This window comes from Parasteatoda tepidariorum, chromosome 10, assembly GCF_982258835.1.
Source record: "Parasteatoda tepidariorum strain Cologne lab strain chromosome 10, Ptep-v5.0, whole genome shotgun sequence".
NCBI classification, from domain to species: Eukaryota; Metazoa; Arthropoda; class Arachnida; order Araneae; family Theridiidae; genus Parasteatoda; species Parasteatoda tepidariorum.
In genome coordinates, this window is record NC_141764.1 from 100939989 (window position 1) to 100958549 (window position 18561).

General features: G+C 32.4%; 1 protein-coding gene across 1 annotated transcript in view; it reads left to right on the forward strand.

The window, feature by feature from the left end:
- LOC107438417 (CD151 antigen-like) overlaps window positions 1-18561 on the forward strand; it is a 44606-nt gene that overhangs the window by 18875 nt on the left and 7170 nt on the right. Inside the window, exons 2-6 of the mRNA XM_016050708.4 lie at window positions 6672-6785; window positions 9627-9842; window positions 12124-12198; window positions 16308-16406; window positions 17067-17264. Coding sequence (XP_015906194.2) covers window positions 6720-6785; window positions 9627-9842; window positions 12124-12198; window positions 16308-16406; window positions 17067-17264 — 654 coding nt within the window. The 5' untranslated portion in view covers window positions 6672-6719. The remainder of the gene's footprint in view (window positions 1-6671; window positions 6786-9626; window positions 9843-12123; window positions 12199-16307; window positions 16407-17066; window positions 17265-18561) is intronic.

Consider the following 18561-nt stretch of genomic DNA (forward strand, 5'->3'; position numbering starts at 1 on the left):
TTACACATAGGACTGATCGTAAGACTCGGCTCCCAGTAAACCACCAAAATCAAGCATCACTGGGGCAGCGGTCAGTGAGCGGGTGAGGGGCGATCACTTTAATAAGCCTGCAAAGGAGCTGAGGTTGCACGTAATGGAATAGACTTTTCGCCAATTTTTTAAATTTCTCAAAAAACACTCAGAGGACTATTTTGTAACTTTGTAGATGGTTAGCTTATGTGATTTTCCATGCTTTGCAATATGGTTGAAAGTCTTCAGATGTTTGAGGGGCCGACAGTAAATTACGAAAGAAAACTAGTAATTTTAAACGCCCCGTAGATGAAAATCAAGCAATAAACTTATAACTTGTAGCGATTGCTTTAATTATCATTTGCAACAACTGCATAAAATTTCATAATTCTAGCTTAAATATTTATAGAGATACGGACGCTTTCATAGAAAACTAATTTTTTTCTTCTGCGAATTTTTGTTATAACTTCAAAAATATTCCGTAAAATTGAACGTAATTTTTTGAACAATTTAAAATTAAATACAAAAATATTGTTTTAAAATCTGAAATAGTTCGCTGGAAACTACGCAAGATGTGAGAATTTGAAGTATATCTTTTGTACTGCGCATACACGAAAAAAATTCAAAAAATTGTTTTCGTTATTTTGTAGTGTCGTATTTGTCAATAAATGAAAAGCAATTTTTGGTGTAGTTTTTGTACTTTTTAAAATTAAGCTCAAACTGATCAGAAGTTTTTCACAAATTTCATTTTGTTCTGGCTACCCAGTTTTATACGGTAGGATCATTTTCAATACTGCAAATTAAAATTTGAGGAAAACTCCTGATCATTTTGAGCTTTATTTTAAAAAATACAAAAATTACATGAAAAATCGCTCGAAACTCTTTACATTTTTAAAATATTCAGATAAGACTTTTTTCATTAGTTGCCAAGTACGATTCACTACAAAATTATGCAGAAAGAAAAATACAATTCGTGCATGCTCAGTACAAAAGAATTACTTTAAATACTCATATCTTGTGTAGTTTTAAGCAAACTTTTTTCAAATTTTAAAACAAAATTATTGTATTTAATTTTAAATAGCTCCAAAAATTTGGTTTACTTTTAATGAATATTTTAAGAGTTATAACAAGAAAACGGAAGGCGAAAAAACTCCCTTTTATAAAAATGTCCATATCTCTAAAAATATTTAAGATAGAATTACGAAATTTTATGCAAATAATAATAATACAAGTTAGAAGCTTATTTCTTGATTTTCTAGCTTAAGGTGTTTAAAAGTACTAGTCTTCTTTCATAATTTATTTTCGGCTGCTCAAACTTCTGAAAGCCTTAAATATTTTTTTACAAAGTATGAAAAATCGTATGAACTAAACAACTCTAAAGTCACAAAATAATGCTCTGGGTATTTTTTCGGAAATTTAAAAAAAAAAAGGCCAAAAAGTGAAAGTGTTTCTTCCATTATTGTGGGGTAGTGTATGTGAGTTATTATATTATTATATTATATTAGATGTTTAAGGTATTATTCCTGGTGTAGTTTTTGTACGTATCATGGAATAAAATTGATACCAAGACGACAGGATTAATAGAAAAAAAGATATAAGACTTCTGTGCATAAAAAGTTTAATTTTAAGCCCGTAACTATTTAATCATCTAAATTCGCAATCTCGATAGGTAAAGATTTAGATAGGTATCAATCTTTACCTATACTTAACAATCTTTACCTTATAAGCATACTTTATAGGAAAATGAAGTATTGTTTTCTGTGCTTTTTTTTACACTGAATGAGATGAAATAGAACAAAAAGTTCAAGAATTGCAAAGGGTTTCACTCTTAAAAACCACAGTTTTACACTTTCGATCTAATAGCCATTATGAGATATAAGGTATATACTTACAATAAGAAGTACAAGTGAGATACATATTTCCTGTGTATTTCTTATGGGAAATCAAAGACAATATGATTAATAGTTTTAAAGTTTTAATATTTAAGTATATTTTTGAACTTGTACTTATTCATGCATATTGATTCAGACTTCACAAGGAGTTTTATGCATAAAAAGTATAATTTTTAACTTGTATTAATATAGACTTTTAATTATTAACCTATCCATTTAAATATGAATCTCATTCAATTCGAAGAAAAAGAAAGTAGAATAAGGAAAAGAAAAAAACAGTAAAGATAAATAAAGAAAAGAAAAATAAAGAAAAGATAAATAAAGAAAACAAAACTAAAGAAACAATACCTTTCTTGTCCAGATAGCTTTGATATAACAATGTTAAAGTTGTACTTAAATACAAGACAAAAATTTTAAATCTTTTAAATAGAAAACCCTTGCAACGTTCGAACTACTGTCTGTAAATTAACTGTAAGTACATTCCTATTTATTAGAAAAAAAATTTTAAAAAAAGGAATAAGAGTTACTAAATATTTTTTATTTACATTTTTAAATGTTCATTTGAGTTACATTTTGGTAAATATGCGCAATTTAAGCAATATTTTATAATAAATAAACATAAATGCATATGATCTAATTTATACATGCGAAAAATAAATCATAAATAAACCTTTGCATTTTAACATTAATAATATTTCATTCACAGTTAATATTTCATGGAACCTCCATTAGCTTTAATAAGTGAAAATATTCTATTTGGCATACTGTTAATTAAAGTTTGAATGTATCCTGTATCGTAAACCCATCAAAAGTGGGTTTTCTAGAATGTCCCTCTTGTCCTGTCCGGGATGCGACTTTACACATTGTCGACTCCCGGGCACCTCCACTCGCTGCGGTTTTATTTGTCAACTGTTTCACCGCCTTATCTAGTAACCCTCACTCAGAGGCAACCCTAAGCTCGCCTCAATACAGCACTCGCAAAAGTCATAAATGAATCTTCGCGCTCATGGATATTTTTAAAAGTTGCTTCTTGAATTAAGTTAAAATTTTATCCTCGTTTAAGACTAGAAAAATTCAAATAACGAGAACAAAATACTTCGTTCTTCTTTAAAGAAAGAGGAAGAAAAATTTACATACACACAATTATTTCAGTTAATTACATACATATTTCGATTAAAAAAATTTTCAAATAGAAACTATTCTTGTAAATTAAATAAAAATCTGGAGTAATAAAATAGTAAATTATTCAGAATAATCAATTTCTTTTGAATATCTTACTTAATAAACAAAGTTTAAAAAAATAATTCCCTATATAAATCATCACATTATTAAGTGTACATATTTTTAAAGATAAAACTATTAAAAAAAATTTTACTCAGTTTGAAAAATAATTATTTTTATTTCCTTCATTTTTACCAGGTTTTATCAATTATTTCTATTTTGGAAAAAATATGTATTCTTCAAAATGCTTACAATATCTTAAAAAAATTGCATATATTTTATACTGAACAACTTTTGATTAACAGTATTTTCTTCATAAGAGAGTCTTTAAAAAAATTTGAAAATATTTTCATTAAATTTGTTCAAATATTTTCTGTAAAATGCTTGCTATTAGGAAAACAAGGAGAAAAAATATTTTTAGTGCAGCCATGACATAAAGAAACAAATCTATGACATATTCACTACTATTTTCGTATAGTTAATTTATTTTTTATAACATCAAATCATATTTATTGAAACTTAAAGTTGTGGCTGCTTAACTTTTTTTTAATGTTTCTTAAATTCGTCAGGGAAAATTCCGATATTTTCCATTTTTCTTGCTTCTATTACTATTATTTGTATATATCTGAAATTACTCACCTTCGTTTTAATTGTTTCCTAATTAATTTTATCATATATTTTGCTATATATATTTATCCTTTCATTCTATGCTTCATTAATTTCATAACATATCCATCTTGTAACTTTTTATTCATAATTTTATAACAACTTCAGCTTATTAGATTCTATAACTCAACAATTGGTCTATATATTTTATAATTTTTTTTATTCAATTTTTGAGCTTCTAAATAAGATATGGAAAACATACTATGAAAATTATTACATTTATTATCAATCTAAAATTCGACCTTTTTTTCCTCCTAAGTGCGAAAACACATTTACTAACTTAAGGTAACGTAATTTAACACGATTCATCTATTTTAGTAAGAAAGATTCAGAGAAAAGCAGGATCAGAAAAAGTGAGATGTGTATTTTAATTTATATTCTGCTTCAAAAATGAGACAAAAGAGACACAGAAAACTTTTCTGTTATTATTTAATAGTCTTCATTAGTCTTTAAAATTCCGAAAGAATTTTTCAGTTGCTGGAATCATATAATAGTCTCATTTGTAACAAATTGGTTTTTAATTTTTTTTTACACAATAGCTTTTATTGTATGCAATTTGCTTTAAAAGTTCAAATATTTATTCTTGGATTGTCATGCAGTCTGTGTGTCTGAAAACTGTATGACCTATTTTATTTTATTTGTTCCTTGCAGAATGGTAATAATTGTTTCTTATTTGATAATAAAAATCTTACTATTGCTGAGATAACTGATCGCAGGAGTTTTGTTTTATTATCATAACATCGATTAATTTTTTTGAGAAAAGTGTAAGTCCTCAGCCTTTCAACCCAATTGCTTTAAAACTACTTTCTTTATTTAAAGAAAATTATTAAATTTAAAAATTGTTAAGATTCTCTTTTTTGACTCAATATCTTGTCTTTAATGAATCAGAAATAAATAAACAGATTGTCCTTATATTGTTATACAGTTATGATATGAGAATGTCAAAGTTGATGCTTACTGTTTACATTATATTTTTATTTTACAAATCATAAAATGTTTTCTTTAATCAAAATTGTGTTCACCTCATAAATATACTTTAACTGCTACAAATTTTTCAGTCTTTGCTACCAAAGCTGTGGAGTTGGCTAATACGTATGAAGGAATTTATCGTTTGGGACATAACATTTACAAAAAAGTGTCAAATCTAAGTACAATTGTTTGGACGCAAATATTGTTGGCACTGCAAATGGGAATCATTACATCAAATTTAATCATAGATATCAATGTCAGAAAAGTAAAAAAGAATAAATTCATGTATAAAGCTGACAGCAACAATCTCCTCATCATTACACGTATATAAAAAGAAAATGCTTAAAACTCATAAATTGTGTAGTTACTTAAATTAAAGGTTCTAAAAACTAAACAATAAGGTACAAAACCCTGCTGCATTATAGAATATTGTGTCCACATACTTGGTAAAGACACCATAAATTATTTGCTATAATTTTATAAAAATAATTAAAAAGCTATACCCTACTCATATATCCTACACCCACAACAAAACTTTATCCTAAAAAGGAAATAAAAAAGTAAGAAATAATCTATGTGTTTCAGGAAGTCCGAATAAAAAGAGAATGATAATACACAAAATTTTTTAAAGCAGCTAAATTTATTCACACCTCATGTTCACTCATGCGTTTTTTAAATCGTATGTCGCAAGTGAAACATGCGCGAATTAATATTCGAAGATTTTCGCGAGAAAATTTGAAACCCGACTTGGCGAATGTAAGATTGGCGAATTTCAAAATACGGTGCCAAAGAAGTGCCCGGGAGTCGACAATGTGTAAAGTCGCGTCCGGGATATGTTGGGGAGAAGCCTGCATGTTGTGGCACCTGGGGCAGTTTGGGAAGATTTTAACACTACCCTCGAAAGAAAGAGACTTAAGGTGGCTGCTGGTAAGCGCCGTCTGATCCTTGCGGTTGCACCGAATGTTGAGTGCACCTCCTGGACGGGTGCTCTGGTACCAGTGATGTTCGGGGGGGGGGGGGTACGAGCCAGGAAACATTGTCTTCTTTTTCGCTGCCAGTTCCATGAAGGTAAGTGAATGTGGACTCATCAAACACAAATATCACAAGTTGCAAAAAGAATTTAAGATTTTAACACACGTATTGTATTTCAAACGCTTGAATAACAAATCTGTTACTGTAACTAAGTAAAATTCTGTACCCACTATTAGCATTTCGTATTTTGGAATTCGTGCCAATGATTGGAGAATTATAGTAAACATATACGCACATTAAAAAATTAAATTAATCGTGAAATATTAGCTCTTTAGTGTTATGTAAAAACTAAGTAAATGCAGTTTGTTATATGAAACTAATTTCCAAACTGAATAGAATATATTATAAAATCTTGAATTAAGCAAAAAAATCATAAAAAAAAGTATTTCACGATCCGGAGAACACATTAAACCTGTGTGTGATCAGAACTAGTTAACTTATTAAAATAAAACTATTATTCTTTTATTGATATCGATATCTTCTAGCTTTTTATTGATATCTTCTAGCAAAAATATAAATCATGGATAATTATTAAATTCGAAAATGTTTTGTAATTTATTTTTCATATTAAAAAAGTTTAAAGGAATAATTTTTTTGTACTGTTTAGCATTACGAATATAACCTTATTTATTTTTGAATGACATTGAAAGCGAGAACATAAATGACGAAATATAAGAGAGAGTACTTCATATTTGTCTGATTCATTTTATTTTATTTATTATTATTATTTTGCAAAAGAAAGAATATACTTGGTAATATTTTTTTTCAATTATTTATTGATGTTTGAAAAACATTTAGGCGTGTTAAATACATAATATGTGAAATGCGTCAAAAACCTTAATTTTTATATCAAAAATAATATTCTTTTTTTTTCCGTTTCAGGTGTTATTTTATTTTGCTGAGAGGTAAGGAAATCAAGCGAGGTTAAAAATGGCTCTCAGCTGTGGTGCCAAATGTGCCAAAGGTGTACTCATCGCTTTCAATCTTATATTCTGGGTAAGCATACATCTTTCTTATCTTCATGATAGTGCAGTTTGAAACGGTTTTAACTTTCCTAAAGCGTCGCCAAATGACGTGTGTAGAAACCTCATATAATACATTTTTGAATTGCACAAATACTATTAATCAAATATTAGACTTAATGTTACATTGCGTGTAATGTTTTTCTCAAAAATAATAATAACAAATGATAATTTATGAAGTTTTATGTACATGAAAATGCTATCTAGGTATCAGCAGTTTGTACTGGTCTGGAAGATTAACAAAAAACTAACCAAGGCCCTCGATTATTTTAAAAATATTCAAGTGGAATTGGCTAAAGTTGAGTATTCTACTTTCAGAAAGCGTAAAAGTAGATTTAGGTGTAGCAGAATATTCTAATTTCAGAAACTATGAAAGTGAAATTTAGGTTTAGTAGAATATTCTGCCAACAGAAATTTTGAAAGTGGAATTAGGCGTGGGCGTGGTAGAATTCTACTTTTAGAAAGTAGAAAAATAGAATTAAGAGGAGCAGAGTATTCTACCTTCAAAAAGTGTGAAAATTGAATTAAATGCGCAGTAGAATATCTTACTTTAAGAGATAACGAAAATAGAACTAGGTGCTGTAGAATATTCTACTTTAAGAGAATGAGAAAGTAGAATTAGATCTAGTAAAATAGTTTACTTTCAGAGAGTATGAAATCTGTATAAGGTGAAGAAAGGAATTCTACTTTTAAAAAAATAGGAAAGAATTTGGATTACTGGAATATTCTAATTTAATAGATTATGAAAATAAAATTATGTGACGTAGAGAATTCTAGTTTTAGAAAATATGAAAGTTGAATTAGGAGTAGTAGAATATTCCAGAAAGTGGGACTGTGTTGTTATTGCTTAACTGGACTAACCTATTGACTAGACCAGCTTCATGAGTCAGTTCAGAAAATTCGAAACGAGAAGAGGTCTTTGTTTTAAATTTTCTCTGTCAAGTCTCAGGAAGGTGAGGAGATGATGGAATTCTAAGTATATCCTCAGATGGGAAAGATCTTTTTACTCTTGTTATATCAAAGACTAGCTCGTAACTAGTCTTCAGACAACCTTGAAAAGCAGGGATTTTCCATCCTACAAACATCAAGAAAAGCTGTCCCTCTTGACATCGCTATGCGCCTAATCAAGAAAAAGACTAAGGATCTTACTTTAAATCAAATCACAGAGAGAAATTCCGGAAAGATCTGGTGGAATATTATCCAAGATCTCCCTAAGCGGTCAAGACGCAAAGCAGTCGCCGAGTTTCGACTAGCCAATGGACACGAATGCCTCCTTAAAGATCTTCATCTAATTCATGTTGCACAGGCTCCTTTCTTCTTACTCTGTGACCTTCAGGAATAAACAGATGCAGACCACCTTTGCCGTTGCCCGGCACTAAAAGACACCTCTTTGTGCGACCGTTGCAGCCTCGCAAGGGACCTCCCGTGAGTCTGAGTGGTTGAGTTCATAGACTTTTCTCGCCACGCCTGTTAAGTTTTTCTTTTCTTTATGTTCTCATTTGCTCCCCCTCGCCTTTGTGATGTAGAGGTCCTTCTGTAACTCTGACCATTGGAAATACTAATAAATATCTAAGACACTTTGAGTGACCACTTGATAGTGCAATCAAAGTCATCCTCAAACTTCAGAGTAGCTCAAGGGTTGTTTACCACTGTACCAGTCGTGTGCAGGAGTAGAGTGCGAGGAAGAGTGAACAGCAAATAATTTACTCTTGAACTGATTTCCAGAAATATTAGTGTGTCAAGGGTACAAACTATTCCAGCTCGTTCTTTAGCAAAATAATCCTAATATTAACATACGAATGTATCCACTGCAAATATACATCGTGGCAAAATGAGAATTGTTTTAGGAGGATCAAATTGAAATTGGGTCTCTATCAGATATTGTTTCCCAGTTTTTCAGATGGAGAGATAATAGCTATGGGATAGATCCATCTGAATAGATAGAGCTGGGATGGAGCTGCGACTATCAGTCAAAATCCAGATGTTATTGTAGGCGGTGTAAGGTATTGCAGCTTTGAGACCTTCATCTATTGCGATAAGTTTTGAACGTAATTCTGAGGATTGATTCGGTTTCTAGTTTTGATAGTCAGACTACTGAAAAGTGACTGCTAGTATGAAAGTTGTAGTAGTTATAGTAAAATACTTTCAGAAAGTATGAAAGTAGAATGAGGTGCAGTAGAATATTATCTGTAATGCAGAAACCCCAGGACTCTACCATCGGCTTTGGCAAGATTCAGAAGTGGTCACTTTGCATGAAATTTCAAAATGGAAAAAACTTTCTATCTCTTCTTTTCCTGCTAGCCTTCTTAGTTGCTTAGACACCTCCTGGAGGCAACTGTTGGTTGAGAAAGAAAAGACTTTCGATGTTCTCATGAGACTAGGTCTTCTGGATCCTGTGTAAGCTTTCCTACAGTAAGCTTTCCTACAGTTCCTACAGATGAGTAACAACAACAACAACAACAACAGAATATACTACTCTCAGAGAATAGGAAAATAAAATTAGGTGTAATAGTATTTTCTATTTTTCTGAAAGTATGGAAGTAGAATTAAGGGTAGTAGAATATTCTACTTCCAGAAACTATGAAAGTTGAAATAGTTATAGTAGTAGAATAATCCACCTTCCGAAAGTATGAAAGTAAAATTAAGCGTAGCAGAATATTCTACTTTCTTAATAATTAGGTGGTCTTGGATACCATTGTTTGACTGTGGGCAAGGTTTATCGATATCATACTGTCTGTTACTTTTCTCTAGTTTTGGTTGTTTTACGATTTAATTAAACATTATTTTTTTGTTTTATTCTAACTGTCTTTGTCAGCTTTCAGGATGTGCCCTGATAGCCTTCGGTATTTATATGCTCATAGAAGAAGAGAAGACTACTCTCTTCAGATTATTCAGTACAGACGACTACTACAAGTACTCAAATCTGCAGTACCTGTCATTTGCTCTCATCTTAATCGGCGGATTAGTCTTCATCGTCGGATTCTTTGGATGTTGTGGTGCTATGCAGGAAAACAAGTGCATGCTGGTTGTGGTAAGTCTTCTCCCTTCTGACTTGTCTCTTGACTTGTTGTTGACTTGAAAATAAATTTTGGTAAAAATTTCTTATTTCCTCTTATTATATTCAATTATGGTTGAAACAAATTTAAATTGTAAGATTAAATTGTGAGATATAAGATTCAAAGGAATGTAAATTTAGATGGCAAAATCGATCGAATTTTAAGTATCTGGCTCTTCTGAAATTCAATTTCTCAGAAACTATTCGACTGATTTTGCTGAAATGTTGCACTTTGCCATGTGAAATTACATTCTTTAAAATGATGTAAAAAATTACACATCTTACGATTCAAATTTGTTTCGACCATAATTGAATATAATAATAAGAAATATTTACCAAAGATTTTTTTGCTTGGAATTATCTTTATATAAAAAAAATTATAATTGTGTGCAAAATTGTTTTCGGTTCGCTTAAAAAGTTCTGGAGATATATCGAAAAACTCAATAAGTAAAATTAACATTACGGGTTCAAACTTTGATGCTCTATCCTGACTAATGTATTAGGACCCTATTTCCCAGATTGCGGCTTGTTGCATCCAAAAATTGAATCCGTGAAGAAAAAAAAAGATACGTTTTATTTAGAGTAGCACATTTGTATATTTATGTGTCTTAAAGTACATTTATGTGTCTGATTTCGTAACTTAAAATATCGTCTGTACTAATTAATTATCATGTTTGAGTTTGCCACTTCAAACCCTTAAAATTTAGTTTTAGAACGTGAAAATCCTATCATTAGATCAAAAGTTATTTAGGGCCGCCCGTTTTTTTATTTTGCGCACTGTACGTTGGATTTATGACTTATTACTAATATCTTCAGCTGTCTTTCAGAAGGGGTTGCCTGAACTGGAGAAGCGGAAGCACGAAGAAATTTTTTGATTAACTTTAAAAATTTTCGAGGTATGGCGAAATACGCAAAGAGTAAAATTAACGTTAAGTTGCCCAAACTTTGGATCACTGTCCTGATCAAACTGTACGAATCCCATTTTCCAGATTGCAGCTACCCCCTTTGTTTTCGGGGGCAGAAATCCGAATCCATTCGGGGAAAAAAAGGTGTGTTGATTCAGAGAAAGTACGTTTGTTGTATCTGTTTTCGTTACTTAAAATATCTTCTGCACTGATTAGCATACTCGAGTTCACCCCTTTGAGCCATTATGATTGTCTTTTCGAACGTGAAAATCCGGTAATTATATCAAAAGTTATTTAGGGTGTTTCGTTTCTTTTTTACTTTCTTTTGGCCAACTGTACATACTTTTTAAATTTTGCAGTTTTCCCACTAATATTTCACCTAAATATATCCTAAAAATAATAGAAGATAACATCGAAAAAAATAATGGGTAATTGATTACATGCAAATATGATACAGTTTTCAAAAATCGTAACTATTAAAAAAAGTCCAAACATTCGAAATCCCTCTGACCTGAGGGAAACTGCTGTATCCGTCTTTTGGACACCCTGTTTTAGAATATTCTCATTAAAAAAAAAGAGCGTTTATTGTTTGACCCTTTTTTCCGACATCCTTTTGTATTGGTTACAAAGATTCGAGTAAATCTACAATGACGCATAAATGACAAGCACATTCAAATGTTATTGAATTTATAACCTAACTTTCGACGTAAGAATGTAAGAGTTACGCCTTTTTCTTAATGTTGGAAAAACTTTTTATTCGATTTAGATGTTTAAATAAGAAATTCTATTAAGAGAACAATTTTTTATCGAAAACAAAATACAAAATTCGTAAGACGCATTTACTAACAGGAAGAAACTTTAACAAAATTTTAAACAAATGCTTTCAAATTCCATAATTTCTTATTTTAATTATAAAAAACTCAGCGGTGCGACAGCCCAAGAGGGCCAAGGCGTACTGTGCCCAGTTCTCAGTTTTCTTGACCTGTGCAGGAGCAGATGTTCCGGTCAGGTGGTCAGCCGAACGCGGAACCCCCAGTGTTTCGTTCCCAAGCATGCTTGGTACTCATTTATCGACCCACTGAAGGGATGAAAGGCTGAGTCACCCTTGCCCGCCCCGAGGACCGAACCAGGGACCTGTGGCACGACAGCGCGAAGCACTACCGCTCAGCCACCCGGCGATCAGACCGCTCAGCCACCGGGCATTTTAATTAATTTTCCTAAAAATTTTGTTCTTTGTTATTGGTTTTTGATGACGATGTCTCACGAACTAATGCTGTGAAACATATTTTTTTTTTTTTTAAATTTTTCATACTATTACAGTAGTAAAATAATATGACTCCTTCTTATTTTAGTACTTCCTTTTCCTGTTTATAATTCTTGCTGCTGAACTGGCTGTTGGAGTGTTAGCGATTCTGTTCCAAGATAAGGTGAGGGATAAACATCTCTTACTAATCTATTTATATTGAAGGTGAACACCACAGTTACAAAAAAAAAATTTATTTTGAGTAAATTTAACTGTTCCATTCGCTCATTCAAGTTTTTAAGAATATTTAAATAAATAGTACCGCACAACTCATATGGTTTGATGGTTACAGAATTTTTTCCTGTAGAAATTCGCTTCCTCTAGGCTGGTTTATTTTGAATTTTATTCTTCTTGTAGGAGTCTAAACAACACCTCCTAGAATGAAGGCCTCATCACGGATCAAATTAGTAGTCCGATGTGACGAAGTTAACTGCGCAGTAGATGAAAAATAAGAAAGATGTCATTGCGTTCGGGATACTAAGCTGCGCAGTGGTTGAAAATACGAAATATGTCATTACGTTTGGACTACTAAAGGATATTTATGGTAACCCGTGCTGAGGCCTGCTCTTTTCTAGGAGGTGTTGGTCTAAGCCCTCTGTTCGCTTCCGCTCACCAAACCCCGCTGATTACTTCGCAATAATCGCTGTATCTACGCATAAAACAGTTGAAATTATTCTACAAAAAAATCTATGTACTAAAAACAACACTTGTGGCTCCACTTTCAAATATTTATTTCCCTTACACTGTTTATATCTACATATGTCATTTTTCTAAGTAATCATTTTTTGAAAAAAACATTTAAAATTAAAAGGTGTATTGTTGTTACGAATTTGGTGAGTTCACAACTGTAAATTAATATTTTCGCTTACCAGACTGATGGATGTATTTTAAATAACATCTTTGCATGAAGCTGAAAGTTATGGTCCATATCATATAACGAACATTCACAATGCTATACTAATGTAATTTGCAACAAAAATATTAATTATAACGTTTAATAAGATCAGACACCGATTTAGATAACCTTATCTGAAAATGTAACGAAGAACTAATAATGATAATAATAACAATCCTCCTAAAGTCTTCATCTAGAAATCAAACAAAATAAAAGACGTCATAACAACAATACAAGTAAAATGTTAACCTTTAAATTAGGGACACAAAAATATTTATAAGAAAAGAATACTAAATGAGTTTTATGCTGATGACAACCAAACCAATACGAAAATGAATGTGGAAAACTGCATCCCACCACGTGATTCTTCAGTCAATAAAAAATGCATTGACAACAATGGAGTATTGCGACACCATCATTAGATTTTTGTATTTAGAAAGATGAAATCGGTATTATGATTCCAATCACTAGGAGGCTTCGCCCCCTGCTCGCTGGCGCTCACCAACCCCCGGAACTGCTTTCGCGGTTCATTTCGGATTGCTTCGCAATCACTTTGCAGCTCATTGGATACGTTCTTAACGTCTCTAGCTTTTGTATACTTTTTTGAACACTAAAGTTCCGAAAACTTTTCACTGTAGAAAATTCTAAACCTGTGCATTTCAATATTAATTTGAAATTGCAAACAGTTCACATATTTTTCTTAATCCCACTATTCTAAATTTCAGTTGTTGAGAAAAGTAACTGTTGTAAGTTTTGTTTTAAAGTCTTTCCCAACAGAGGGCTAAAACCATGTGTTGTAAAACAATATGATATAGTACTGAACGCCGGATGTAAAGCTTCGGCTTCGATGAAGATAATTTTGTGAGAATTTTTTTGATAATTCGGTGAGAATTCACCCGATTAGACATATGATGCTCACTACGTGCTCTTGAGCGCCGAAGCCTATCAGTTAAAACGTATTAGCGTTTTATATAATATAGATTAGCCATATGATGCTCACTACGTGCTCTTGCACGCCGAAGCCTATCAATTAAAAATGAAAACTGTTGCCAACGCGAGAAAAGAAATATCATCGGTTTTATTGATACGTACGTATTAGCGTTTTATATAATACTAGGAGGCTTCGCCCGCAGCTCGCTGGCGCTCGCCAACTCCCGGAACTGCTTTCGCAATTTATTTCGGATTGCTTCGCAATCCGATGCTCGCTTTGCTCGCGCATTGGATACGCTCTTAACGTCTAGCTTTTGTGTACTTTTTTGAACACTGAAGTTCCGAAAACTTTAATTGCAGAAAATTCTAAACCTGTGCATTTCAATATTAATTTGAAATTGCAAACAGTTCACATATTTTTCTTAATCACACTATTCTAAATTTCAGTTGTTGAGAAAAGTAATTTTTGTAAGTTTTGTTTTAAAGTCTTTCCCACCAGAGGGCTAAAGCCATGTGTTGTAAAACAATATGATATAGTACTGAAAGTCTGATGTAAAGCATCGGCCTCGATGAAGATATTTTTTTGATAATTCGGTGAGAATTCACCCGATTAGACATATGATATGCTCACTACGTGCTCTTGCGCGCCGAATCCAATCAATTAAAAATGAAAACTGTTGCCAGCGCGAGAAAAGAAATATCATCGGTTTTATTGATACATACGTACGTATTAGCGTTTTATATAATATAGATAGATAGTGTGCGTCAGTTAGTTGTGTGTAGTGAGTCCTGCAAACATCAGAACTCTTTCATTCTTGACGAAACCGTTTTCTGGGAATACTCCGAGTGAACATTTCTTCAAGCTGAAACATTATCTATTTTCCTTCTGTTCGAAGCAAAAGATTTTGTCAACAGAATCAGGCTCAATAAAACGAATAGATTACAAATTGACTGGAAATCTTACTATAGATAAAAAAAAGATCTAATGATGGTGTCTCAGTTTTTCATTGTTTTCTATGCATTTTTTACTTTAAGAGGATTGTTTATTATTGTTAGAATAACGTAATTCTAAGTTACATTTTTGGATGAAGTTATTTAAATCGTTGTCTGACTTTATAAACCGTTTTACAGTTATTATTCGTTGGTGCGAATTACATTAATATACTGTTATGAATTGTGCTTAAAGAGATGGGTTAAATGATTTAGAACTTAACTTTCAGCTTCACGCACAAAGTGATGAAGGCAAATATTGTATTTAAAATACACATCCGTTCGTAGAAAAAATATTAAATGACAGTTGCGAACTCACCGAATTTGTTATAACAACACACTTTTAATTCAAAAAATGGTTACTTAGAAAAAGGATTTTTATTCATTAATAAATCTTAATGGTATCATAAGGGTGAGAAATGGCGAAACAAGTGCTCTTTTTAGAACATATGCTTTTAGTTGAATAATTTCAACTGTGTCATGCTAAGAAACAGCAGGCATTGTGAAGCAATCATCGGGGTTGGTGAGCCTCAGTAAACTATACTATAATCATAAGATTTTTTAATTCTATTTCATAACCGTCGTTGAACTGCCGACCCGATTTTATGGGTTTATGCTACTAATATTCAACTTCGTAGCATTGTAATTTTGAACCCTATCCAGAAGACAAGGGGACTCCTGGATCGAGCATTGGGAGAAATTTTCCTTCGTGGAGGACTTTTTGATGGAACTAACCCGAATTTGCGTTACACGGAGTGGAAGACCACGAGAACCTCCCACGGTTAGTTTGACGGCAAGGGGACTCTAACCCATGATACCACTGAGGATATTTCACGTCAGCACTGTGCTCGGTACAAGCCGGATGCGGAATTCGTATCGACTGGGATTAGAACCCGGTTCGCCGCATTGGAAAACGAACGCTCTATCCCCTGAGCCATCACGGCTCAAAATAAAAAGATTACGCTGACTTAGAATTATTAATTATTACTTAACTTACAAGTATGCCTCGCAACCGATACCAAGAAACCTATTGCGCATAAGAAGGACCCTCTTCTACATCGTACCATAATGCAGGCTAAATGGTTTCAAATACAAATAAAAATTTCGAAGCACTTCTTGCATGCAATAAGGGTGTATAACGAAGGCAATTCAGGGCTTCATAACGATGTAGTCTCCCTAAATGTCTAGGAATTCGCATTTCGTCAGAAATCACGTATCGTCGAAACGAAACGATAGTCTAACATAGGCAGTTCGAGGATCGTTGGAATCGCCAAAAAAGTTCTTTCATTTCTTAGAATTCAATTTTATACTTAAGTGAAAAGTTTCATTTTAATGATATTTGTGTTCCAATTAGTATTGTTCCTTCTCAGTTTTAAACTTTGTCAACACAAAAGATGATACATTTGTTTTGTTTTCAGGAGATGAATGAAATGGAAGGTAAACTGAAAGAAAAACTTAAACAAAAATATGGTTCTGAGATTCAATTTACACAAGCTGTGGATTTCGCTCAAACAAAGGTACATTATTTTTCTTGCAACATTTAATAACATCGATATGATGTCGCGAAATAGGAAAGAGATCCCTGTAATGTAAACTAAAAGATAATGAAGATTGAAAATAATAAAAATCATCTAGGAACAAAAAAGAACAACAACAAAAAAAACTAATGATTAAGTGTAAAAGAGACAAATTGTTTATTGGTCAAATCATTTTATTTCCTGGATAGATTTTTATAACCTCGCCAACATTTCAAGTAATGGTTTGCAAAAACTGCATCGAGTTCTCTTGTCGTCCAATAGGCTGAATGGGTTTCCAATTCCAGTCAATAAACGTTTCTTATGACTAAATTCTTTTTCTTCTTTCTCATTCATATTTACGTTAAAATCACCGTCCAAAACAGTCACTTTGAATAAGTTAATCATAAAAATACTTTGAATTAATATTGGGTGGAAACATTAAAAAGGATCGCTGGAGAAAACAAAATCTCAGTCTGGAAACAATTAACTCTCCGAGAAGTTCTAAAAGTATACCGTCCACTCTTTTTTATTTTATCTTGTTGCGCTGCTTTTCTATTAACGCTTAGTCTGATTTACCCGATTTACCGCTTTTTTGTCTATCGTTCGAAAAAATGTAAGAAAAGATTGAATAAAATTTTGCTTCTTTTTTTTTTTTCAAAGTTCAACTGCTGCGGTGTAAGAGACGGGGGTGACTATTCTGACAGCATATGGAAACAGAGGAGTGAAGGGAGGAATGTCAGTCCCACTTGTTGCACCCTCAAGAATGCTAAACAGGCAGACGCTTATCTTAACCCTCAACCCCTCAACGAGACTTTATGTCAGAAGGAGGACTCCAATTCTCAGTACAGGCACCAGACGGTAAGTACCATCCCAAATTTATTCAATTTTCATTTTTCGTAAACTCTTATTACCTTTTTTCTCATAAATGAATATGTCTTACTACTTGTTAAGAGTCGTCTTTTATTGCTCTAAAAAAACTTTTTATTCCTATTAATAAATGTCCAGTCCTTGTTACCAAATATTCCTATTAATAAAATGTCCAATACTTTTTAATTAGAGGATGTATTTGGGTGCTTAAAAATGGAAGAATATTTTCAGTTTTTGAATATATGATGCAATTACTTAGGTGAGAGATAAAGTAGAACCTGACCCCCTTTTAACCTGACGAATCGTTTTCGAGATTTATAAAAATAGAGAGAAAGATCAATCCTCTAAATATACAGAGTGTACCGTAAATGTCACGACGCACTTCAAGAGGAGATGAGGCACATCCTAATAATTAAGAATTGCCTTAGAACCCGAAAACGCCAGGTGGAACTTTTTTTATTGGTACTTTTGAGCCGGTACTTTTATTTACTTAAATAATATTCTTAGAAAACATAAAGTAACAAGAAATTGGGCCGGTATAGCCTGGTTTGTAGAGCACTGCTCAATCCAGCCTGCCACTCAAATCCAGACAGCCGAACACTCCCCCTGTAGTAAATGGTGACTGGTGCACCTTAAATCCGTAGTGTCACAAAGTCCTCCATGTTGCCACAACAAATTATACCCCTGGGTGTACTGAGTTGGAGATGGACCGTTAATTGGTTCAGGTCGAAATTAAGATCTGTGGATGAATGAATGGATGGGTCCGCACTATAAACGGGTGTGACCTATGGGTGTGACAGAAGTTAAATTATTGGCCACTGGAAAATGGCGCCACTAGATAGCGCCACTGGAAAATAAGAACAATCTCCGCCAGGGCCATATTGTTCTACAACAACAAGAAATTAAAATAATTCAGTAATAATCAATAAAAGTACCTGTTCAAAAGCACAATGAAAAAACAGTTCATATTAGGATGCAATTCCCGTGCTATTCTTAGCTATGCAAATCTTATGATGCGTCTAACCTCCACGAGACGTTTGTTATCAACATTTTTGGGACACCCTGCATATATAAACAAAAAAAAAAGTTTAAATGTCGAATAAAAGTGAAAGTTCGTGAAGGGTGAACTCATTGAGTTTTAACATGCATTTATTTTAATGGATCGTTGGTGAGACTGAACAGAGCTCTCAATAATTATAAAATCCCGTTTGTGTTTACAAAAAAAGGACACAGCTCAAAATTTACGAAAATGGACTAACATTCGAAGTTTTCGAAACTGTTTGATTTA